At 36.9% G+C, this 26841-nt stretch overlaps 1 protein-coding gene across 1 annotated transcript in view; it reads right to left on the reverse strand.

Moving 5' to 3' along the window:
- The window catches only part of MYO3B (myosin IIIB), a 188348-nt gene that overhangs the window by 154044 nt on the left and 7463 nt on the right, over positions 1-26841 (reverse strand). Inside the window, exons 4-8 of the mRNA XM_058027793.1 lie at positions 9576-9759; positions 8022-8156; positions 4795-4899; positions 4433-4532; positions 863-939 (exon numbers count right to left, since the gene is read on the reverse strand). Coding sequence (XP_057883776.1) covers positions 863-939; positions 4433-4532; positions 4795-4899; positions 8022-8156; positions 9576-9759 — 601 coding nt within the window. The remainder of the gene's footprint in view (positions 1-862; positions 940-4432; positions 4533-4794; positions 4900-8021; positions 8157-9575; positions 9760-26841) is intronic.

Raw genomic sequence — 26841 nt, forward strand, 5'->3', positions numbered from 1 at the left:
ACCTGTGTGCATTTGTAATAGATAAATTCCATTCCAAATTCCCCAAAATTCTCATGGCCTTTAACAGAAAAGAGGCTTGTACTATTACAAAGGCTGAACAATTTACAAACAAACAACTCCTGTTTCAATCCTTGTTTTTAAATTTCATAATCCATATCTTTCAGAAGTACTTTGTGCTCCTTAAAGCAAGGAGTGCAAAGATTGCTATCTTGCAAAGATAAAACACATTGTTGAACAAACTTTACTTTGGTAAAGTATAAACTTGTTCAATAGTGTGTTAAAACCTTTTGGAGCTTCATGAAATAGAAGGCAAAGGGTTATGTCTGGATAATAGTATATAAAATTATGTAAGTAAGGTACTTGAAAATGGGCTAAGCTACCTGTATATTATTTTTACCAATTTTTTAATCTATGCTAGCCCATGTGTCTAAGTTTAAAGGCCCCAGTTAATTATTAAGGCTAAAGAACACATGGGTCACTCAGGGTTTTGCAGTGTGCAAGACTACAGCAAGACTGGAAAGAAGGAATTCCTCCTTCCTCCCCCAGTCTGTATTTACATCACAGGCGAGCACTCCAAAATATACAACATTTAACTGGAAAGTAATAACATTCTTAGAACCCTCATTTATTCATAGATTTGCTGTAATTTTATGGAAACACTACAGAGAAGAAAATAATGGTTATTAGAAATCCATTTTGTATACTCTAATAGTATGTTACTTTTACTGAAAAGAGGACAAGATGTAAAGCAGAAACACAGCCATAAGAGAGGGAAGAAAAGATCCTCTCCTGCCATGGGGAAGTGGCAATAAAGTCTGTATTGCAATGAATGGAGAGAAGCCAGAGAGGCACATTTGCCTACCTCAGGTGCCATCCAAAAGGGGGTTCCCACTGAGGTGTTTCTACGCAGCCTTGTGCTGGTGAGCTGGGCTGAAACACCTACAGCAAAACAGAGAAAGAAACTTGGCTTCAAAGTTACTGTCATTCCACTAAGTTTATTTCAAGTATCTGGAAAACAAAATCCAAACCTGTGAGCACAGATGCAGAATGCCTGGCCAAAGTAGGTATAAATTATTTGTTTGATTGATTTCAGTCTGCTGTTTTCTTCAGTTTATCAGAGATTTATTTTTTTTGTGAATGACTCTCAGTTTGAAGCACTTTCATTCAAACTCAAAAATTCCATTGTCACACAAATATCCCAGATTTCTTTCTGCTGTTTTCATAAGTATAAATGGGAACTATTAAAATTACAACTTGACTTTAAAACTTCTGTTTCAGAAATGTACTGCCTGAACATCACAAACAGGGAATTTGTTCATTAGTTCAACAAAACACTTATGCATCTGCTTAAATCTTTCCCTAATGAGAAAAGCTCAGAAGCTCAAGCTCACACTGCAGCTTGTACTTAGGGAATTAAACACATACTTAAAACAAAACATTAGCTTCAGAGCTTTGCTGACTGGGGCTGGACTACTGAAGCACAACTGAAAAAAACCCAAAAGAATTAACTAGAGTGCAATCCAACAATATTAACAAATCAGAATGAACTTTGACAGCAAATCTTCTGTGCTCTGGTCAACATATAATTGAATGAGTTCAGTTCAGTAGCATTCCAATGACGTGACACAAAAGCCAATATTAACTTAGAAATATATTTTGCTTTAAATTTTTTTAAAAACAAAAGCCACAGAGGTTTGCTCTTTTGGCATTACCCAGAGACAAAAATGAACAGAAACACATATAATATGCATTGACTGCTACCAATAAAAATTAGACTCATAAGTTAAATTGTTTGATTTCTGATTCCAACATTCAATTTTATATTTGTTTTTAATTTTTCAGTGTAATTGCAAGCCTTCAGTGATTTTGTGAGCACTGCTGGAAACAGTTAAGGGTTAGGACATACAACAAGCCTCTGTTCATTTCACTGTGATCTCTCTGCAGCCACCTTAATTCACAGCTGTTGTCTAGGGATATTCCAAAACAGAATACCAAAGAGCTGAGAGAGGGTGAGCATAAGTACAAATGAATGATAAGTTGCAGACATTTTAGGTCAATTTACTGTGACCATCATTTATTCAAATATATTATGCTGTCAGCAGCTGTTGAGGGAAGAAATGTGTGTTATGTTGAAAAAATAAGCTGTGAAGTCATCCAGTAAAGAAAAGCCTCAATTAAAGATATCTGTGTAACCCTCTCTGTGACCTAATATCCATATGTACAGCCTTGAATATGAAGCAGCCTTTTTAAAATCAAGATTTTGCCTCATTCTCTCGACTGAAAGAATAACATTCACCGAATAGGTCATATTTTCATTTTTTAACCCCACTGACTTGAATTCTCATTTAATATATCCAATCCTATACTAAATTTAAAATTATTATTTTCTTTTTCTTTTGACATATTTCCTTCCCCACTCACCAAGCAACAAATCTGCTTAACATTCCCACAAAATGGCAGAGGATTATTAGTTCCAGGGATTAACCTAAAAATATCCAAAGCATCCACTGTGTTTGGGTACTTAATCTGAGATCTTTCAATTGTCAGGCATTCCACAAGCCTCAAGTACAGCTATAACAGATCTCAGCTGCAGTGCAAGAACACACAGTTCTTCTGCAAAGCAGGACAATGTGTTTCAAACTGACTATTGGGAAAATGAGGAACTGCCTTTGATGTAAGTGACCCTCTAGCAGAAGGAGGAATAATCTCCAATTTGACATCATTCAACTTTCTCAACTGCAAGTCCCTTCTCTTCCTGAATTCCTTGGAATTTCACTATTTATCTTCTACTTTCTGCAAAAAAATGAGACAAAACAGTTCTACAAACAATATCACCTGTGACTCAGTCCCAATTCCCAGAGACGGTTCTGTGGCTATTAGCAGTGGACTAAGACAGGAAAAAGAGCAACTTAATAAAAGCCTGGCACCTGATACTTCTTCAGTCAGAAAGCCCATGGACATATTGGCATTTCTTGGATTTCCTAATTGTTAAGCAGTAGGGAACACTTGAGATTTAAGTCTCATTTTTTTCTGAGCCTGTCATATTTGTTGCAATTTTCTAGTGCTACTGTCCTAACATACAAAGTAAGAGAAAACCTCTGAAACCTAAATATAGACTCAGAGAGCCATGGGACACCAGAAAGATTGGGAGTCTCAGTTTCACTGAAGGTGCTACGTGGGGGTGGAGCACACTGACCTGTCTTTAAGGCCTTTAATACATCTGATAAAAACACTTTGCTTTGGGGAGAAAAGCTAGCTTTTCCCATAATGGAGTAAAACCAAAGATTAGACTGCCAAAATTCCCCCAAATGAGAAGGGATCTTCCTCTCTTCTGTTAGGTCAGGGACTCAACTCCAAGTTTTGCTTCAGGTCATAAGTTTCTCCTAGTACTATTTTAATTGCTGCCTTTACAATTCAAATAATGAAATTTTGTCCCTAGTAGATACTAAGGAATCTCTTTTGTGACAACTTACTTTAGCATCTTCAATACATATGTGTGTTAAATTTATAATACCATGACATCACCAGTACACAATTTTCTTTCCACTGTATAAATTTAATATTTTAGGATTTTTAAAAAATATTATTTGCAGATTTTTTTGACATTTCATTCTACCCTACTCTCATTTTGTGAACATTTTTCTTTACCTTCATGCACAGCTAAACAAACATGTCATTCATTCATTATTTGCAATAGCAATTACCTTATGCATTATATGGTTTCATTAATAAATCATATTACTAATGATCTGCTTCTGTTACTTTTAATAAAATTGTCCACTCCCTTGCATACTTATCTGAGGGACAAAAGTTTTGTTTATTTTTTTTTCTAAGTGTGCATTCAAAGGAATAAAATTTGAACTGTCTTTAAACCCATTGCCAAGTGCCTTTCTACCACCCTCCCTCCCTTTCTCTCTCTTGTTTCTTATGACATATCCAGACTGGTATGCTCAAATCTAAGAGCAATAATCACTAATTAAATGGATGTTGAGTTTTGGACCCAAGGGACTATTTTACCTTCTGCTCAGAGGGGAAAAAATATGCTTAAGGCTATCAAAACCATTTCAGAAAGAATGTTTGCTTTTCATATGCAAAAGACAGAAAATCTAAATTTAAATTAGGACAACTGCCCTGAAACTGACATTTCTTCTAAAATGCAAAAGAGCTTTGTAAATAAAATGCTAGCTTCAAAATTTTAAAAATTATTAAATTATGTTTAAGCTTTTAAAAATTAAAACTCTATCACTGATTTTTAGTTAGAAGTTTTATGCTTGCTTTAATCAGGTTCCTTTTGCATTTTTCCTTCTTAAAATAATTCTGAGTATGCTTCTGAAAAAGTCTCACTGTGACATTCTGCCTTCCCAGGGGAAAGTGAACAGAGCCTTTGGCTAAACTGCATGTATCAAGAAAACAAAGGGCAAGTGGTCATTACCAAAGTCAACGAGCTTGACTCCACCTTCTGTTGTCAGGAGAATGTTGTTCCCTTTCACATCCCGATGAATGATCCGGTTATTGTGTAAATGCTGAAGGCCCTATATACCAGCAGTAAGAAAAATAAGTTTATTCCCTTATTTAAAAACAATTACCCTGTTATTAAGGAATGTAATGAAGAAAATCTGCACACACTCTACAGAAACAGCTGTCCACGGATGACATGCCTTTATACAACCCCTGCTGTTGTAACAGCCCATGTGATATTGCTCCCACTCCCACACTCTAGAAATGGAGAGTGTATGTATGCAATAAGTGAACCGCAGCCTCTGCTGCCATTGCAAGCCCAATGAAGATCCTTACCAAGAGAGCCCCATACAAGATGTATGAGATGACAGCTTCATCCAGTCTTCGGCCACACTGCAGCAGGCCCTTGACAAGCTCTGTGACAGAACCTCCATTGCACAGCTGGAAAGGGGGCAGTTGTGAAGAGGGAAAAAAAGCAATTCCTCAGTTACTCAATATACTTGTTTAGGCTATAAACACCTACCATGCAAAATTGTGCTACAACACAAGTCAGGGAACAACAGAACTCCTTTTATTGGTGATGTTCATATAAATCACAGCAGCCTGAGTAAGGGGAGGGAAGAGAAAACTGAAAATTGTAAAGTGCAATTTATAAAATGCAACAAAAAAGATAAAAATTATATGAACAAGACTGTATCTCAAAAGAAGATTCATAAATCCAATTTACATTATTTGAGTATTTTCACAATACGTGCATTGTCTTTTTGAAAAAATCCTTCTGTGCAAAGGCCAGACAGAAAAGATTGATGCTCTTGATAACTGGGAAGCAACAAATTAGTCATTTTAAACTTTCACTCCATCAATGCTCCTGATGGCAGGCAATATAAAATACATAGAAGTCATATATCTATACTCAGATTTGATGCCATATACTGTCAACAACAGAGAAACATTCTAATCTAGAGAAGCAGCTTCTTGCAAGCATTTTCTACTAATTGGCTCCTAAACATCAAAAGAGGAGGAGAAAAGGTAAAATTAGAATCTTTGAAAACCTGTTGTCATCCACACCCTAACTTTACTGTCCATACCATTCTAAGCAGGTATTGATATCCATCCTTTCTCCTCTCTCTTTCCTTTAATTACCTTGATATTCACAATTGTTTGACCAAAAAAGAAAAAGATGGGAGAATTAACTGCCTTTCTTTTGCTGAATTTTCTCATCTATGCTGGTTTGTGGCCAGCACCCTTACCAATGTTCCTGCCAGAGAATCACATGCATTTCAACACAAGTTCATTTAATATTATCCGTTTAAAATACCACAGCATAAATCAGGAAAATAGTATGAAGTTATACAAACTCTCAAGATTTGCATCTTTCAAATAGCTTTTATGAAATAATGTGCATCAATTCAACCACTAATTTCTCTTATATGCTAATCCTTTCCTTACCTTATTACTAACTTCCCCTTGCATAAAAAAAAAATTCACTAGACTAGAAATTTGAGTTAATGGAAAAGGACCTTGAAGCAAAATTTCATCAATTAAAATATTGACAAATTCTGTAGGAATTTGGCTTTATTTTTTAATTCATTAGCAGGGAAAGTTTTTCTTATATTTCATAAATTTGTGGGAGCATTCAAGTCAGCATCAACGATCAAAAGAAACTTGATGTATTTACATGAAACTGCATGTTATTCTTCCCATGGTTAACCATTTGCTGACAAGTCATTAAGCTAAAGTTTTCTTTGCATTGCTTTCATTGCATTAAATTTTCTGTTTAGACAGACTATACTAAATTTATCTCTAGCCTACAAATAAAATATATAAAAACTTAAAAAAAACCCCAACTGGTTGGAACTGAAAAATAATACAGACTGACAGCTGTTTGGTAGGATATGGTAAAGGAATGCCTGACTCAAAAATGTATCCCACAAACACTACTGCAGCTGTGCCACTATTCTTGAAACTCAGCAAAGACCTCAAACAAAATGAATCTGGCACCTTCATTACCACTTTACACCTAATGGTAATACTTCAACAGGTGTAGAGATGCACATTTATATGATAAAGTTGAGAAGTTTGCTTTACATTTGTCCAAGACTTGCATCATCATAAAAATACTTAAGGTGTCACTTTTGCCAGCCTTCCTCATCACAAACATTTATCAAAGTTAAGTTCCTGCTTGTACTGAGTAAACATGGCAAAATTGTGCCTGAAGGAAAAAAAAAATCCATCTTTTTATTACAAATTTTGGAAGTCACACATCAAATAACTGTATTTCATCAAAGACTCAGGGATCAAAGTCTGAATACTTTGTATATTCCCTTTTACTGAAATGAGTCACTGTTATGCATGGATAAATATGCTGTAAATTCCAAGGCAAGGAATAGTTTGGGTTATCTGATAAATTGTTCCATATAAGAAAAACACATTTTTTATAATGTCAAATTTCTTCCAAAATCTGGATTATATGTACCAAAAGTCACCTGAAATGCATACTGATAAAATACACCCACAACTCGTTTGAATTCTACATTCAGTTTTATTTCAGAGTATACGAGGATTCTGTTCCATAAAACTCTGTCATTTGGCACTTCATCTTTGGCACAAGACTCTTTTATTAAAAAAGAAAACAGAAAGGAAATCAAGCCCAAACTCAACACAAAGATAGCATGCACACAAAAAAAACCCAACACCAAATCAAAAATACTAAGGTCACTTTTCAAAAGTTACTGAAATTTAAGAGGAAACACATTCAAAAGTTGTTATTCAAGCTACATACTGCTCCCGTACATAAAAGTTAGATATTCTACTGGGATTCCACAAGTTGTAGTGGAAATAAAGATTCCCCATTCAAGAACGGGGAGTGGAATTTTTAAAACAATCAATAATTAAAAAGTGAATCCTAGCTTTTACCAGTCTAGTTATGAAGGAAAGAAATGCTTGAATGGTTTGCCTGTGCAGAGTTCTGCATCAATTAAGCCTAGAAAGAAATCCTCATTTTACAATCACCTTTGGCAGTCACCTAAATTTGGTGGAAACAAGACCACCAAAATACATTTGACACTGTAAGAGTACTGATTGGCACTGAACAAGAAGAGTGAATAGAAGGCATTTCTGTTGCTAGGTTTCCAACAACCAGCCTCTAGTTTAAAATTACCATAGAAGAGACTTTCCCATTACACTTTCTCTGTTCACTTTTGCAGTAGGCAGCTTATTTGTTAACTACCCTCCACGTCACTACTTCATCATGCTTTGCACTCTCCTCTAATGCTTGAGTTCTCCAAAAAGTTTAAATAAATGTCTTATCTAATGTTTCCTCTAACAAGAAAAAAAAAGAGCTGCTTATTTTGGAGGCATGATGTAGCAACTCAAAGAGAAATTAAATGCAAGACCATTTCCAATTAAACACATTTTGAAGTTTGGATGTGATTTTCAACAGTAGGCTAGGACGCATCATCCCATCAGAAAATCATGAAAGCCTGTGACTCTTTTAGCAATAACAAACAAAAATCCAACCACATATGCTAAGGTAAGATGTAATATTGTCAAAATGTTATTACCTCAAGTACTAGCCACAGCTGTCCTCCCACATATTGATCTGCTTTGTAAAACATTCCATAAAATCTAACAACGTTAGGATGATTGGGAAGAAACTGCAAAATATTATATTCAGCTTCAATTTCTTCATCTACATCCTAAATAAAAAACACAAACATACAGAACATACAAATACAGTGACTCCAAATAAAGCAAGAACAAACTGTCATGGATAAAATGAACTGAACTAATTTCTCTTAGTTTGTACTTTTAAATAGTTTTACTTTAATGCAGCTAAAAGTACACTATACTGGACATTTAATGCATATAGAATTGTGACAACTGTGCTCTTCTTATACATAAAAAAGTATAGCCTGTGTAAATCAAGCAGTTATTCTTCAAGAATTCTTTCTTTACATAATATACTTAATAAGATAATTAAAAATTATAATTAACTCCTCTCAGTTGAGCAAGAAATTTACACTTGTATGACTTTTAACCTGTTTTTAATCATGCATACTTTTAACATGTGAGCTAAACTTAAATACATGAACCATTGATTTATTCCTTTTTCTATGGTCATCAGATAGAACTAAACAGAGAAACATTTCACTAAGCCTCAAAGGGGCCATCAATAAAACCAAATATGTCTTATGATGAATGACATACACCAGAAACAATGAAAGAGACATAAAACAACCACCCATGAAATAGGAAAAGGTTACTAGGTACTTGTTAATGAAAAAATTCTGTCACAGTTACAAAATAATGTTTATACCAGCACACAGGCCACAACTCAGAACAGTGCTTAAGCGCTCAAACTTTGCTCATTTCTGCACCGACTTGGCTATTAGAAAATGTAAACCTGTGCCTTCCTCAGATCCATACAAGAGAAAACCACAATGGATTTCAGTCGTGGTTGATGACAGAAACATAACATTTTTTAGTAAATATTTCAGCCCAGCTATCATGATCAAACTCCAGCTTGATACAACCTGAACAGCTGTCAGTTAAATCTTCCATGGAAAACTAGGGCCTTGGTTCTCATGGGAAGCTAGGCATTTAATACCCACCAAACCAGAGCTGGGATGTCTGCTTCTCTTTTCATCTTCATTATTGCCTCACACTATTATCTGCTTATAAAAGGTAACTGTAAAATATCATAAAGTTCACAGTGTTCCTATGATGTGAAAATTAATTCTTTTATGGAGTACACAGAATAAAACAAGAACATTAAGGTTAACTGCATCTTGTATATTCCCTGCTACAGTGGGCCCTATGAGGAATGCTTCTGTGGCATTCCTCAGGATTTGCATGCTCCAAGCTAAGATAACTAAATTTGTAGCAGAAGAATTACATGGATCTAAAACAGAAACTAGGCAAATGCTGTCCTCAGATAAGATGATGAAATTCTAAGTTGCCATTCAGTTGCTGGTACTAAACTCCTCCTGTAAATGCATTCTGTAAAACTGTTCCCTTCTGGATGTTCTCAATATGTTACACATTTGATTTACATTTCAAGTTTAAGAATTCTTTTAAATTAACACTGAATTTACAGTTTAACATTTTTTACTTACACTGACAGGATCCAGAATCTTTACTGCTGCCAAGCTTCCATCTTTCTTATTAGCAACCTTATAGACTTTACCATAAGTGCCTTTCCCAATGGTCTCTATAATTTCCCAGGTATCTGAGGGATCAGCTAATGATTCTAGTCCAATCATACTGGAATTATATTGAAACAATCCATACAATGGCTTCCTGGAAAATAAAGCAGACATACAGACAGCGGGAAGCCCTAAGTAACTTGGTACTAAAGAAGGCATCCTATGATAAAGAAATCAAATATTGTCCTAATTTAAGAAGAAATACAGATAGAATCACAAATGAAAACCAGACAAATGTATGATCACTCAATGGAAAGAAAACACTGGAGACTGCTTCCCCTTCCTTAGTTTAGTGTATTATTTGCTCCAAACATTGTCCCATATGTAGCACCATTCTAAACACATTTTAGATAAAATCTACCCTTCCCTTTACTGCACACCTTTCAATGGACATTTTACACAACTGAATTAACACAGCTCATTAAATGAGGTCCTATTTCTGGTTTTAAAAAGCCATGTCAGGGTATTTCCATAAACTTGTGTAATGCCCCCTGGAGTTTGCCAGACAGGCATTCAGTAGGTACAGCCTCACAATAGCTGATATAGATAAAACAGGGCTACATACAGCTAACAGAAGTTACGACTTGGCTGGTTGGTATCAAAATGCAAGCCAACTTGAAAATAAGCAACAGGTACATCACTGGTGTGATCTATCACTGTTGGGCTGTTTCTCAACAACTGCACTTGGCTCTCTGTCAGTCAGTCAGAGTGTGCTATGGTCTGTTACACTGGCTAAACACCTCAGAGGATCTTCAGGTGAGGGGCCTTGTTTCTCCAGATACTCCTGAGTGGATCCTGCAAATGGACCACTGCAGCCTATGCAAAGGGTGCCTTTTCACCCTGGAATTACATATATGGTAAATTCTGGAAATTAGGAAAATGACAGTACCATTTTAGGATTTCATGTAAAGTAATAGTAGTTCATCTTGTCCCTGAACTGGAATAATAGAAAGGAAAGATTAAATTTAAGATGGTATTAACTTAACTTTCCCATATTAATCATTATTAGAGAAGCTCACTGGTTGATGGCTTCTCTGAGGAAGACAATTTTTTGCCCACTTGGTGGCTGTCAGTAGGTAAATTAGCTATCTGTGTGCTTAACCAGGAGATGTAAAGTCCAAGTGTGTCCAATCATAAGAGTGTGCTAGTGACAAAGGCAACTGAAGGCAACACCATCACTAACTGCAAAAGTTCCCAGTCTTTGGAGATGGACAAACAAGCACCTCAAACATACACTTATATTTTAAGGTTTCAGCCATTTCTTTCTAAGCACACCTGATAGCTGCAGATCTGCCTGAAATAATTTTTAAAACTTGCTGTCTTACCTCTTCACCATTTCTAGCATCAGTGATAACCAGAGAAAACCTCTACTTCCCTCCTTGGTAAACCTGTATTTGCACCAAAGCTGATGCCAAATAATGTATGAAACTGCTTTGGTCTCTTTACCAAAAGAAGGCCAAAAAAAAAAAGAAGAAAAAAAGGGGAGCAAGTTTAAAAAAAAAAAAGCCAGAATCATTATAATTTATCTGCTATAATAATGTAAGTTATTAGGACAGCTCCTCAGTATTTGATCCAATCCAGCATGCTGCAAATAAAGAACAGTATTCTGAACACACAAACCTAGTACATTAACAGAGAAGGAGGTGAGCTGAAAGACTTCTCTGAAATCAGTGAACAGACTGTACTACATGCACTGAAACAGCAGCTACAGATATGGAGCTCCTGATAAGCCAACCTCAAGAACAAGGTTTGCTTGCAGGGTGGGTGTGGTGGAGAATACAAAGATGGGAACAGTTGCATGTCACAAAAAAAAGCAATACAACAAGGTATTGAACACATGGTTTTTAATCCTTTAAGTAAAATGCTAAAGACATTCATGTGCAAAGAAAGAGAAGAGAATAGACTGGAAATAGCTTTTGGTACAACCTTACAAGGAAAACAAAAACAGATTGAAAATAAGATCTCTGTAACTATGAGAACTACCCTATCACACAGATTTGCCATAAAATTATGCATGGCACTCTTTGTACCAACACAATATTATGATGTGTCCTCAAAGCAATTGTTGTGGATAAATACATCTTTCCTTAAAAAAAGAAAAAAATCTTTTGCCATTGCCTGCTCTTGTTCTGAAAATTATAACCCTTAAAATGGTATTTCCAAACATCTAATTTCATTTACAAACATTTCATTTACATGAACATTTCTTTGTACCAGAAGACAATGTTGGCAAAATAAAATCTAATGCAAAATTTTTACAGATGGAATCATGATGGATGACTGAAGAAAAATTTTGATGAGCATTTTGGTGAATTGTGATAACATGGCAGCATTTACAGATGGTATATTTATGCATTACTTGTAATCAGAGATGTGAAATTTGTACCATAAGCCTGCTTAAACTAAAACAAGCTCCTCTTGAAATCAAGTAATGTCTATCTAAATAAGGCTCTACACCTGTCATCAGTAAAAGTACCTTTTGCATCTATGACATCATTGCATTCCTACAGAAGTCATTTTACAGTACAAAAAAGCAAAAGAATAGTATCTGCTATATCTTCAATAATGTAAAATCTGGATTTAAAAAACCTGCAACCACCACAAAATGTAAACATTATGGGGAATGGCTGAAGTTGTGAAGTAAGTTTGTGCTTTTCTTTTGCTATTTCCTGATTTGTTAAGCTTCAGAAATTAAAACACCCTTATTTTAACAAAGGCTGCCATTCACTTTTTATTTATATGGTGAAAAGTTATGTATGAACCCAACCACTTCTGCAACAACAACACATTCAGAAGACCTTAACACTAAAATATTGCACCTGAAATTTATTTATGAAAAAACTTCTCCTTTTACTCCCCTCACATAAGGCCTCACATAGCTCTGGGCTTTGAAATGATGTACAAAGATTGGCTTCTATCTGTAAAAAACTCAGCAGTACCCGCCCCAGAAGAAGCCTCAACATATTAGAGACCTACCAATTACAAATATTTCTGCCATCAGTTATAGAAAACTTCTCAGTAGTTACATTTGTTTCTTCTAGGAAAGCAAAATAGACAACGCCAGATACTAAAAAAACTACATTTTGGCAATTAACTCTAGTGGCTAGGGAACATATTACACAAAGCTATTTGGGACTGCACATGTTTATGCAGTTTGAGGCAGGACTACATGCCACCAACAAACCCCTAGTGCTCTACCCTGTTTTGCACACTTGGGGAAAGGCAGAATGAAAGCACAAGGCCAACTTGATGGAGTCTACTCAAGCTGCTCTGAGGGACAAAGAGCATGATTTTTTTCTTCTAAGAGAGAGTAACTTAAATCTTGAAAAAGCTGACCAACCAAGACAAACAATAGGATTAGACAAATATTTCTTAATAGGCTTCAGCCACTGACACCGTTTCTTTCTTTTATCCATGAAAAGAGATATTCCCCATCAAAGCAAATTTCATGATTCTCTCATAACACCTGAATACTTCTATTTTGTAAACCTTTACTGTCAGAACAAATTAAATCAGACCAGGCATGACAGACTAACTTAAATGGCAGTCAGGAAAATGTGCAAGCAACATTTTTCTACTTTTAAATAAAATACTTTCCTTGAAGATCAACATTAGAATCAATGACTGGATATTATCATCCCTTATCAGTATGCTCATGATAAAGTAACTACATGTACATCTTATAAGATACCATAAAAAAAGTATAGGTTACAGACAGTGCACAAATCACTTTTCCATCTGTGAACCACAGCCTTTCAACTGTATTCCATGGCTCTAAACAGCCTCAGAAAAACCATCTAGAAAAATACGTGGCGTCCCAGAGGTTCTACTGGGATACTCGTGCCTAGGTTGTGAAAACAAAACAAAAAATTCCAAACTCTATATTCAACATGCAAATATTGTTAATGAGATAATTACAACTGGAATAAAATCAGCAATTTCTCCTCACAAATTCATTATCACAGCTCTCCTCCTCAAAAATTACAGGAAGAAAAGGGACTCACAAGCCAGAGAAACAGCTTTACAATTATTGTTCTATTTTCACTACCGCTTCACTCAACTCCTACACACAACAGTGAACCCCTTCTGCTTTCCAAAATGCACCCTCTTCTACTTACAGCAAGAGGCATTATCTATAGAGATTGCAGAATTAGTAAGAGTCTCACTTCAGCCTGGTGCCTTCTAACAATCATGACACACAGTACTAGAGAGTTGTGAGTTCTCTTATAGCTGGTAGGGACATGATAGCAATACCAGCCAATACCAGTGAAAGTAGTGAAAATCCTGCTTCCATACAAATAACACATAGACAGGGCTCCTCTCTGCAATGTTCCATTTGTCTCAGCCCTCTTGTCTCTCTCATGAAACAGCTGGCTTCAGTAAATGCAGTGTAAATGCACTTCTGGCATTGACATGCACTGTGGAAGAGTAACAATGACATATTCAAAAGTAAGGTATTTCACTCTTTGCAGAGAACTCCGTACTGCTCCCAGGACACTAAATTGTAACTCCTTGGCAGAAGAATTCAGAAGGTGAAGTTGACATTATTAGCTACAGCCTCACCTAGCCATGACAGACCCTATTCTGCTAGTAGGGGTCACACACAGACAGCTACCTCAGAAGCAATTGTTAGAGGAATTAATGAACCAACAAAAGGCACAAGAAAATCAATAGTCAGAACAGCATCCTCTGCTACTCTTCTCCTGCTATTTCTCACTGGCTACGTTAAAACAAAGAGAATGTCAATATCTTGAAATTAAGCATACAAAAAAAATCTATTAAGACACCATCCTATAACTGTTCTCAGCTGGACCCAGAGAGAGAGACTGCAGAATGTGCTGTGGATAGTTTTTTTGAGATGAAAGTTAATGATGGAAGAAGATGAAGGAGAAGGATAAAAGCATGTTCAAAAGCTATTATTGATGCTATAAAACTTATAAACAAAAAAAGAACCATACTTTAGCTGATCACATATTTTCACTAGGCAAACATAAGGCACAGAACAAGACAACCAGAATAGAACTGCTGTTATTTATAGATGAAAGGTAGATCTCTGAGAACACTCCAGCTAAATTCAGTTCACAGAACAAGTCTCACTTGAATACACAAGCCATGAAATCAACTCTGGGTGCTCAAACTGGAAACAGAAAGAACGTAAGTGGGAATACATGTTCTCTCTTTCCACATATTCTAACTTAAAGTTTTTATTATTTGTGCTTACATACATTCTCTTTGTCTACATAAAGTCCTTTAAATTCAGGAGTATCTTCATTATTTTCTCTTCTTTTGTTTCCTTTGTATGGATGGACTAGATACTCCAGGCTTTTACACTTGCAGTATTAGCCACAGAGCCAGAGTTGAGTGACAACCAGTGGCAATGGATTGTGTCTGGATGCCAGCTCTGATGAAAGCATTGTGATTATTTACCCCCCTGTCTTGTCTATGCTTCCTGACCACGAAACCAGCTACTGACCATCATGGCACAGAAATCTAAATGTCACCTAGTCCTCTAGAAATAAAGAGAACAAAGAACACTCTAGTCAAATGGTAAAAATTCATACCACCACTCCTAAATCAGTTCTGAAGTGAAGGTGCTTCTAAGATCATAACCTTAACTCAAATTTTTGGATCAAATATTTGAATCTAAACCAGAAAACTCTTCATTAATATCCTGGAAAATGTATGGTAGGAAATATATATGTGCCTAGTCCAGACAACCCAGCACATGTTTTCATTTAGATTCATTGCATAATAATGTGTTGCATTACAAATGTTTGTAAGTAAACTTGTGTTGGATCCTTATATTTATGAGGGCAACATTAACCTTTGTCCAATAACGTTTGATCATTTTTGTATTGTCCATATAAATCAAACTACTCAGGGCAAGGGGTGAATACATTACCCTGACCAGCCAGTTTCATAAACAAACAGATCCAGGATGCATAAAGGTAAAGTTCAAGTACAGCTTTGGCCCCGACCAGCTCAGGGTGTGCATTTTCAGTCTTTTCAGCAGGACTGTGTCAGATCAGGAGGCACTCCTAACTCCATTGGTAAGTCACAAAACAGAAATCAACAAAAACTTCCACTGAAATCTTGAGTACCACTGAAAATAAAGTCCCTGGTCATTCACATAGAGCTACAATTCATTAATTTAAATGCTAATAATCAGTTCCATATCTTAAACTCCAAGGACCAAATGTTGAATAAAATCCTGTATCTAGTCATTTAGCATTATTATAAATTAATTAAACATTATTAAGCAGAAATTATTTTCCAAGACCAGATCCAAATATCTGAAAGCCTGTTAAGAAGAACAGGTCAAACAATCAATTCTGATCACTGGTGCTCCTATTGCAGAAATGCTATTTACATTAGCTATTGAAATAGAATTCCAACAAGCTAAATACACTAAAGCAGTTACAAATAACTAACATCTAACACATCACTTCCATCTCAGGCTGTGAACTCAGCACTAAACTAAAGCTTATAATCCCATGACCCCATTCAGTTACAAACTGCAGGTGGCAGATCAGGTGGCTACCAGGTACACTCCCCATGCATGAAAAATCAATACCTCTTTTTTCTCTGCCTCCTTTGGTAGCAATTTACCAGGGCAAACAAAATGCATGTGTTAGTGCTAAAATGGAAGGATGAAGAGCTGCAACAGAATGGTGACCCACAGACCAAAACCAGGCTCTTCACTGCAGTGTTAATCAGAAAGTTTGATAAGCTTTGTGCATGGATGAGGAAGAAGAAATCTAAGACAGATGTAGGAGAAACTTTGGAAGAAAATTACTGGAAGAAAATAACTGCAACCTTACATTAGTGACCTATTTTCTGAAACCAGCTTATCTTATATTGGATTTCTGTCCTGCTAAGCATATCAGAATTCTTCAGCACCAAGCCAGCTTCCTCACAGGAAGAGCTTGTTTCAGCCATGCTGCACAGAACTGTGTTTCATGCACTGGTTTTCATGCCCAGTATTAGACAACAGTAGTGTGTGTAGTATCTGTTAGCTTAAGATGCAGTCATGGAGCTACAAATAAATTGGTCCAATCCTAACAGCTTCACTTCATTAATGCTAAAGATCGTTGTGACACTAATTGATACTGAGCTTGATCTATTTAACAAGTCTTTTACAAGCAGGAGCTGAAGACTTAAAGCCACTTTGTCATTCACACAGAGTGAGCAATAACTACTTAATATTTTGAAGGGATCTTCCTATTGTTTCACAATATACCTTAATTGTATAATGCAATCAATCATAATCCGTCACCATAATTCTCCAGTATTTATTTTACAGCAGTTTTATTCTAATGCAGATTTCAATAAGTAGAGATATTCTCTTTTATCCATAAGAAAAATAATAAACTATTAATCATGATATGAAGACTCTCCTTTAGTGCTGACAATGACTTCTTGCTTAGGATGAAGCATTTTCATCAGTGAGCTAGTTGTTATGCATTACCAGCTTGTGTGCAGTAGCCTAGCGTGACACCAATTTGCATAATTTCTCTCCTCTAACAAGCTTCAAAAATAATAATAGGCATATGAGAAAGTCCATTATTTTAAACTTATTTCAGCAGCTATCTTCAAGGAGCAGTTATCAGAAGAAGCTCTATAGAATTAAGTTTAATAAATTATAAATGTATTATTTGGGTTATGCTTTCTGGGCCTACAGCCACGTACATTGAATTCTGTAACAAAGACCAAGGCAAAACCACAAAGCAATTGGCTTGACATCTTCCCAGACAAGAGGCAGGACTGGGATACTAAGCAAGTTTGCAGATGATACAAAACTGGGAAGAGCTGCTGACTCCCTCAGAGTCAGGGAGGCCCTGCAGAGAGACATCAACAAATTAGAGGGCTGGGCAATTATCAATCATATAAAGTTTAGCAAGGGAAAGTGCTGGATTCTGCACCTGGGATTGGGCAACCCTGGATGTACAGACAGACTGGGGAATGAGGTGCTGGGGAGCAGTGCCACAGAGAGGGACCTGGGGGTCCTGCTCACTGGCAAGCTGGATGTGAGGCAGCAGTGTCCTGGCAGTCAGGAGGGTCAGGTGTGTCCTGTGGGCATCGGGCACAGCATGGCCAGCTGGGCAAGGGAGGGATTGTCCTGCTCTGGGGCTGCCTCACCTCCAGTCCTGCAGTTTTAGCCACCACAACGTAAGGTATTAAACTACAGAGAAATGTCCAAAGAAGCACAATAAATATGGGGAAGGGGCTTGAGGGGAGCTGTATGAGGAGCAGCTGAGGTCACTTGGCCTGTTCAGCCTGGAGAAGAGAGACTGAGAGGAGACCTCATCACAGATCTACAACTTCCTTGCAAAGGGAAGAGGAGGGGCAGCACTGATCTCTTCTCTTGGTGACCAGGGACAGGAGCCAAGGGAATGGCCTGAAGTTGCGTCAGGAGAGGTTTAGGTTGGACATCAGGAAAAGCTCTTTCACCTAAGAGGTGGTCAGGCTCCCTGTGGAAGTGGTCACAGCACCAAGCCTGACAGGGTACAAGAAGCATTTGGACAATGCTCCCAGGCACATGGTGTGGCTCTTGGGGAAGGTGCTCTGGAGGGCCAGGAGCTGGGCACAATGATACCTGTGGGTCCCTTCCAACTCAGTATATTCTGTGATTCTGTGACTGTCTAAAGGTAGCTGGACAATGCCAGTACCCACTGCTGCTCACAGTGAACTTGAAAATCATACCTGTGTATGTTATTAAATAATGCTTTATTCTACAGGGAGTTACAAAAACAACTTTTTCTTCTGATCTGAACCCAAAAGAGACCTTACCTCTTATTAATATTAAGATAAAGCAAGAAGAATAATGTCTTAACATACTTATATAACTACTGGTGGACCTTTTCTTATCTTCCTGGCTTATGCATTTCTACACTGGGAATACCAAATAATATTGCTGCAGTTTTCCAATTCTCTCAGAGAGTAATCCAGTAAAATGTCTGGCCATATGAATTTGAAGAGCAATTTAGATCCTGGTCCACTTTACTACACCTTCTGATATATGGTCATCAGTAAGAAAGATCTGATTTATCTTTATCACACAAGTCTACACAATTGACATTTAAGCCTGATGTCCACTAATACAAAAACACACCACCAAAATACTCAACTATCTTATTAAGTGAAAAGATACAAGCACCCCAGGAGAAACAATAGATGCCAATACCAACAGGAGCAAAAATTCTCAGAGCTTGCTCCTGTCAGCTATTTCACACTGAGGAGCACTAATCAATTTCAATTCCTACTGATTCAGGGGATTTGAAGGAGATTAATGCCTCCAAGAGCTGAGATCTTGAAGAGAAACAATTTAATAACAACAAAATTGTCCATGAACTTCCAGAATAGAATTTAAACACAGAATAAAGTACCAAACTAGCCTCTCCCCCAGATTAACTCTTGGGTTGCTGCAGATCGTCTGGAAGAAACGTAAGAGAATTCCTGAAGTTATTTTACAAAGAGAAAATATGACAGGTAAGAATGCTGTATCACACACTGGGTACAGTAACTATGACCTAGAATAATCAGCCTTTAGCAGTTCATTAGCAGCTATTTAGTTTTCTTTTATACATACTGTTCAGTTTAAGTAACAGCTCTGCATTCAGTACTGTGAAGTTTCAGAACTCGAAAGAGAAAAACGTTTTGTGATACCCTTCAAAAAAACAGAAAAAGAGAAGAGATAAAACAGTTGTATGTCACCACAAGCAGCACTGAAATATCAGTTAAGGCAGACTAAAAGTAGATTAGATTGCACAGACAATATGAAACAGGTCTACTGTATTACATATTTAACAATGTTTCACCTTCAGCCATTTTCTATCACTCTTCATATGACAGTGGGTCATTCCCCTTCAGTAAGGACACCCTTTGCAAATAGCCCTAGTTCCTAACTTACTGTTTAAGCAAGGAGTACCTGCTAAAAGAACAAAGTTTGAAGCACCATAAAAGCAAGATAAGCAAAACAGAAACTGACATGATCCAATTAACAAGGATACCTTTATACAGTGTGAGTGATGCAGTGTAATAAGGGTGCTCCTTTTACAAGATAGCATTACAAATAGAGCCTACATTTCAAATACAATCCTAAGAGTTCAGAGAACTCTTGACTAGAACTCACCTCCTGTACTGCAGAAATCATATTTTATATATGCTTCAGGTTCTATTTACAAATTGGACAAACTAGTACCTTCCAACAGTAATAGCTTGCATTGAAAGGTACATCTCCTACACAGACATCACAAGCTACAACTCTACACATTACAGCAATGTCCCACTGCAACAGCCCTGTCAGAAGTCTCATCTGCTGTTGCCAGGTGCCAGTGCAGAGGCAGCCCCAAGGTTTGCTCAAAGTGTCCCTTGAAGCTCCAAGCAGGTACATTTTGGCTACTCTCATCAGACATGTGACTTTGTAGACCATCTCAGCTAGCCACAGAGGCATGCTGGCAGCTTCTTCTCCCATGCCTTGAAACCCTCTCAGCTCCACAGCAAGGGTATTTTTAAACATATGTGTCAGCTGAAATAAATATATGCACAGACTTAACAGGGTTTCTGAAAACCCCTTCAGCTATTGCAAGGAACATAAACAATAAAAACAACAGATATCTTGTTTTGACTTCAATCTCAGCTTTTTTCCTGACATCTCAAAGTCTCAGCTTTTTACTATAACCAGGAGTTCCCAGTCTCTCATTTCAAGCTTGAGTCATTTACTCTGAAACACATTTGCTCTTTTCTAAATCCCTCGTCCTGATCTCTGCAGCATGCTGTCTTTTTGTGAAAAGAGAGGCTGATTTTCCTTCAAAAAGGCTGATAAGAATCCCCTTCCTCTAATCTTCTGCCCTGCCTTGCTACGTCATTTCTCTTCAAACACACTATGTGACCAAAACCTCCCACTGAATTTCAGCATCCCCCTTTAAAGTTTGATCATTGATTTGTCACACTGAGTATTCAATCCTTTATTTAATGCCACGCAGTCATCAAAATTTAATTTTTCCTATTTGTTTCACTTTTGTTCTTTTTTCCTCTAGCTTTTGGCAGGCACAAAGTTTATTTCAACCAATCTACAGAAGCAGAAGCATATCAAATAATGCAAATAAAACCAGATTCAAAGTGGTGCTTGTAGTCTGACAGATTTACACAAAAACCTTCCCAATGTCAAACAGAAATTACATTTTGTATATAGATTCCTTGAATTGTCCCAGCTGTCAATACATTTTTACTATACTCACATTTCTGTAAATGGACTTTCTCCCATCACTACTCTTCACATAATGGAAGGTTTGTTACCCAGCTTAGAAAAAATGCTTGCATCAACAAGATATTTCCTTGAGGGTGTTTGAGCAAAAACAATATTATGCTGCATTTTTGGAAATTGTCATATCTGATTTATATCCTTGTGTTGTCAATTTTACAAAGGTAATTCTCTATAATGAATTATTTATTTCCTGTAGTAATAGACACCTAAGATAGTCTTAAATATTTATATGTTTAGTTAATTCACTAATGAAAACTGAAGTAATTCTAAAATGGGATGTTATCTCAGAGGCATGGGGACCTTACAGTCTGCTCAACTTTTACATTAGTGAAGACAACCACTATGTGGGAAGCAACAGGAGGTGGAATAACCTGCTCCTGAAAGCATGGTACAGCAATGGGCCCAGGTATCAAGATAGAATATTTCTGTGTGTATTCCAGAAAAAAAAAAAATCTCACTTGTCTCTATCTCTGTTCTTCCAATTTGTAAAATGAGTGGTAATATCCTCTAATCATACTCCTTTGCAATCTCTGGGCTTCTCACTAGCATTCCAGAGAGATTCCTCTTCAGCAATGGAAATAATCTCAGACTGAGTTATTGGTTTGTCCACTGACCTGTGCAACTCCACTGTCTTTACAGCATCTACGAAATATTTTGGGTTGCTGGATGCCTGAAAGTAGTTCAGTAGCACCTATGGACTGCAAGTCTACAGACACATTTACTTTTTACACATTTGTCATGTTGTAAATTCACAACATCCTTTAAGCACACACATAAAATGAATCAAGATGTGTCTCATAGTTAAACAAGTCTTTTAAGAGAAGCTGCATGTGATAACAATGAATGTTGCTGAAGTCAGTGGTTTAGCACGCAATCCTATTTTTGAAGGATGCTGTAACAAAGCAAAGGTACTACTGCAAACATTAGGGAACAATGTTCCAGACTACCCATGCTGTCATCACTACTGAGAAAGGTCCGCTACAAACGAATGATGATTTTGAAACTGCAAATTTTGTCTTAGCTTTAGGGGGAAAAAAAACAATCCATCCGACAGAGATGAGTTGGGGAAAGCTACATTCTGCTGGACTTGATCCCCGAACAATAACTCTTTCAAGGACCTCAAATCTACAGTGATTTCAGAAATAATTCAAAGGCCTCCTAGATTCCAGGAATAAAAAGGGAGGAGAAAAAATCAGGAGATGTAAGCCACGGTTCATTCTGTACCTTCAACTACTGACTGTCAGTGAAAAAGGAAGCAAAAATCTTTCAGATGATAGACTCTAAAGCAGAGGATGTATTTGCTAATTCAGATGTAGAAAGGAAGTACAGTGCAATGTCAATGTCACAAAATCAGAAGCCATATGGTACTCCACATAAAAACAAAATCCATTACAGGTTTGAGTTTCACTATATGTACAAAGAAAACACTTAAAAAATGTGACTGTCAAAAGATGAAGAGACAACCATGCAAATTTAAAAGTTAAATAGGTCACTGGTAGAGAACTTAAGGAAAATACTGAAAATCCAGAATTAATCCTTAACAAGGCAATTAGATTGTGTCAGCAACAGAAGTCATTCATGCCAGAAGGACTCCAGTCTTGAGTGAGCTGTCCTGTGACATAATGAAGGTGTTCATGAATCCAAAACAGAAAACAGACCTGCAGCAGACAGGCATGTGAGCTCTGACTGAAGCAAGAGCAGCATGTAAAACTGCATGTAGTTTATCGACTACAAGGAGCCCAGAATAATGCCCAGCTATTTGGCAAAAGCTGGCAGTGTCAGGGCACTTCTCATGGAAGCTGCATTTAATCAGAGGCTATTCTCCTTGGTCCCTGTGCAGGCTATCCTACAGCCATGCCTGGGCCTGCCCGTGGTCCTTCTAGCTCTGCCCCATGGCCTGCTGCCTCTCTGGCACCCTTGGCTCCTCTGATCCCCCAGGGCAGCCAGCCCACTCTGCAGAGTGCCCACTGGTACTTTACTCAAGCCTTTTTTCTGCTAGCCTCCCTCAGAACATGCAAATCGTTGCACACTTTTCAAACCAATGAGTAGTGAGACCTGCAGACCTACAGATCCCTGAGTGTGTATCAAGACACAACACCAGTGAGACCAAAGAGCCTGATTAACACATGGGCCACACACATTTTTCTCATGATCACTATATATTTCACCTTCTAAAGAGGAAAACAAATGAAGGTGCACATGCTACAGCATTACCTGGTTATAACTGTTAGGGTTCACAGACTCTTAAATATTTATTGTCTGTTCCTTATGGTAACACTGTGTCTATACAAAATATTAATTAAAATTAAAAGGAATACAGTATGGAACTTGTTATGCAAATATTTTAAGGCAAGCAAACGCCTTTTTGTACTTTTTTCTTTTCCTCCTTCACACAGAATAAGCAAGCATTTGAGGCCATAAGGACATTCTGTTCTTAGCTAAGTAATTATTTAGACAACCAATATTTAATTACAGAAAAAGCCACACTGTAAGGTAGAACCTTATTTCAGAGACAGCTTTTTAAAAAATCCTCTCTCCTAAATCCTAATTTCAAATGTAGTAATTTTCTTTCTTCTATTAATAGACAGCTCCTATAGAAACCTGGCAATTCAGTATGTATTATTTAACAAAATTAGTCTTTGCCAGAAATGATAAAATTATTCTGATTTGTATGTCTCTGGAATTCATGCAAGAACAGGATCAAGTTTGAACACTAACAAAGTATTCTTCTGCCTAATGAAATATTCATACTCATTTGTCATCAAGACTTTAATAAGGAGGAATACAGCCTTCTCACTTCTATCTGTAAAGGACTAGCAAAGATCTTTACTTCATTTAATTCTGAATGTCTCCTGAACCATTCCTAATAATTTCCTTTTCCTGTACAACACAGTACTAGATACATTTAAAATTTACTTAGAAAGATGACTCCATATTTCAGGTAGAAAAATCAAGTTTATACACATGCATCACCCAAAACTTACAGTAGTTTCTCACCATTAAAACTTCAAGCTACCTCTACATTTTCTGCATCTTTCCAGAGGTATCATTAAGATCAGAAAACTCAGATTAAATAAAGAATAAAAGCTACACCACAGTATGGGGAGGCAAATACAACAAAACTTTAAGACAGCTTTATCAAAAACCATACCTTGAGGAAATGCCACCATTGCAGCCTTGTCCACAGTATAACCTCGAAGCCTAAAATGCTTTTTTTTCCATTTCACTTCTTGTGGAACTAATCAGATATCAAAAGATGTGCCCCTGGACACAGAATTTTACCTGTGGAAAAACCACTCTAATTTAAGAAGGGGGAAGCAGGGTGTGGATTCTTCTCCACAACTTTTTATGGGGAAAGCACTTTATCTGATTTAACAAGTACACAAAATTGCATTCTCAGGTGTTCCTTGTATATATTTCACCCCCAGTCTTTCAGCCTGCCACAAAGAGCTCACTCACTTTCCAGCTCAAACAGCAGATGAATCTTCTATTCCAAAGGCCTTTTGGCACACTGGTCAACAGGTGTTCTTTTCACAGCAGCCAATTTGTTGCTATGAGGAACATGAAACCAAACACATTTTCTTGGGAGTGCTGCTGAATTCTGTGAAGTTCCCAGCTGAGCAACCTTAAGCCATCAGAAATCACCATATTACCACCTTTTGCCCAACTAATAAATCAGTTAATTTCTCTGTATTACAATATCTATTATTACAGTCAGACACCATAGGCCTTCACTCTTGAAACTGGAAAGAGGTCAAACTATCCCTAGTGAGAAGCAGCTTAGCCTTACATGAGTCACCCACATATTTCTTTAGTTTATCATTAGCTGACTTCTGCAGAGCCTCCAAACCTTCTGCCAGCATATAAATTGTTTCTGGAGCTATAAAACAAACATCAGCAAGGGAGCTGCACTAACATCACTTTCCTACATATTAGCAGTTGTTAAATTCAAGTCACTTAATCTAACAGCAGTTCCTCCTCATTTGAGGACAATATTCACAGTGTTCAATACAGCAATCAGTTTAGTTTTATAATCATTCTTCACTAAGATAGTGTTTTGCCACAAACCATGAGGCATCATACTAGATATAGCTTATAAGCAAATTGCTTACCTTTTGGCATATATCAAATGTTCATTACAAAACAATGTAAGATTGACAGCTGAAAAATATCCTTTTAATTTAACTAATGGGGAATTTTCCTCATTAACATAGTTGCAAATTATTTTCAACGATTTTCCAAAACTAAAAAAGATAAAGTGATTTTTAAATATTCTTGACTTTTGAAGATACGCTCTTTTTCCTTGAATTCATTTTTAACCACAGGAAGCTTTCTGAATTATGTACTATATCTACTGTATTTATCTCATCATCTCTCCTGGCTGGCCTCTCAGAAGCATTAATTCAATGCTCCATCTGCTACAGTTGCTCATACCACAGATGACATTTACGTTGGGTTTGTTTCCTCAGAAGAAAATATATTGGAAAAGGTAGTCTGACAGGTCTTTATGCCTATTTCACAGGCTAAACACAAGTTATAAAGATCATTCCTGTAGCAACTGACAGAAATGATGAGAGAACAAGAGGAGACAACAAGATGTGCACCAAACATGCCCTCTTCTTTCAAGGGAATTGGAACTATTCGCATCTATCATTCATCCTTCCAGCAGGTTTACAATAACAGTGTAAAAAATACCCCAGGAAACATGGAAAAGGCCATTCCACTCTACATGTTTTGTGTTTTACAACTCCTCCTTCTTTATGCAGAAAAACTGCAATCAAAGGCAATATTGCATTCTTTCAATATCAGAAATAATTCTTTAATTTTTTTTTCTTTCAGAACAGATTTTATACCAATTCTGTAGAACAAACAGAATGATGTATCAAATAGCTCAGTGACAAGTTGTATGGATATACTACAACATGACAGGATTGTCCCATGGCAGAGAGTGGGTCAGTGAATATTATTCACATCCAGACTGTCTAGTAACATATTTACAGATCAGAAACTTGAAGACAGCATCTGCTCTGCATATGCCTTTAATACTTTTTAACATATTAAAAAGCATGCAGTAACTGGGACAGAGAATTACGCAACAATTTTTCCTTTTTCTGAATAAAAAATCCTCACCTATATGGAATAACAGCTTTTTAAAATATTTTTTAAAACAAATGCCTCAGTAGGATGACAGATTCTGCAAAATCTGCAGTAAGCTGCTAAGCATTTCATGAAAATAATTTTCTACCATCAGCCAGAATCTTGGTATGTTCAGAGGACTGACCTTCAGGATGCCTTAGTACTATAGGAAACCTTTACTCTGAAAAATCACTGCACCACACTAAGCTACTTCTCCATTTCCATTTTTTCTTGTTCATAGTAATTCGTACTTTGTGTCAAAATTTTGTATATATTCTGTACATGCTTACAAACAATAAAAAAAGGAGACAGAGTGAAAGAGAGAGGGAGAGAATTACTGAAAATGTTTGTCCTGTATGTCTTTCAGGCCCAAATTAATTACAGTTCATTTCCACCCTTCTGTTCATGCCAGGCTGGGTAACTGAATAGTAGTAAAAGGAAGACCATGGACGAGATTTAGAACTCTCAACACCAAAGACTGATAGAACAAATTATTCTTACAGTGAATTTCCAGTAACCATTTCTCTCTTTCTGTCACATTTGCACAATGCCTTAGGTGAGGGTAGAAGTAGCAGAGAATACTACTAGAAATCAGGAAACTTTTCACCTGGAAGAGTTCAGTAAATTCTGCTTGTGCAGGGAGGTATTTAGGAAACAAAACACTGGATGGGATTTTCTTTTTCTAAGAAGCAGTCAAGTGCAAAGACAAGATCCTCTTTGGGATCAGGACCACTGTTCTAGTTCTGTAGCTACCTAGGAAATCATAATGAGTGG

This window comes from Melospiza georgiana, chromosome 7 (genome assembly GCF_028018845.1).
Source record: "Melospiza georgiana isolate bMelGeo1 chromosome 7, bMelGeo1.pri, whole genome shotgun sequence".
Classification (NCBI taxonomy): domain Eukaryota; kingdom Metazoa; phylum Chordata; class Aves; order Passeriformes; family Passerellidae; genus Melospiza; species Melospiza georgiana.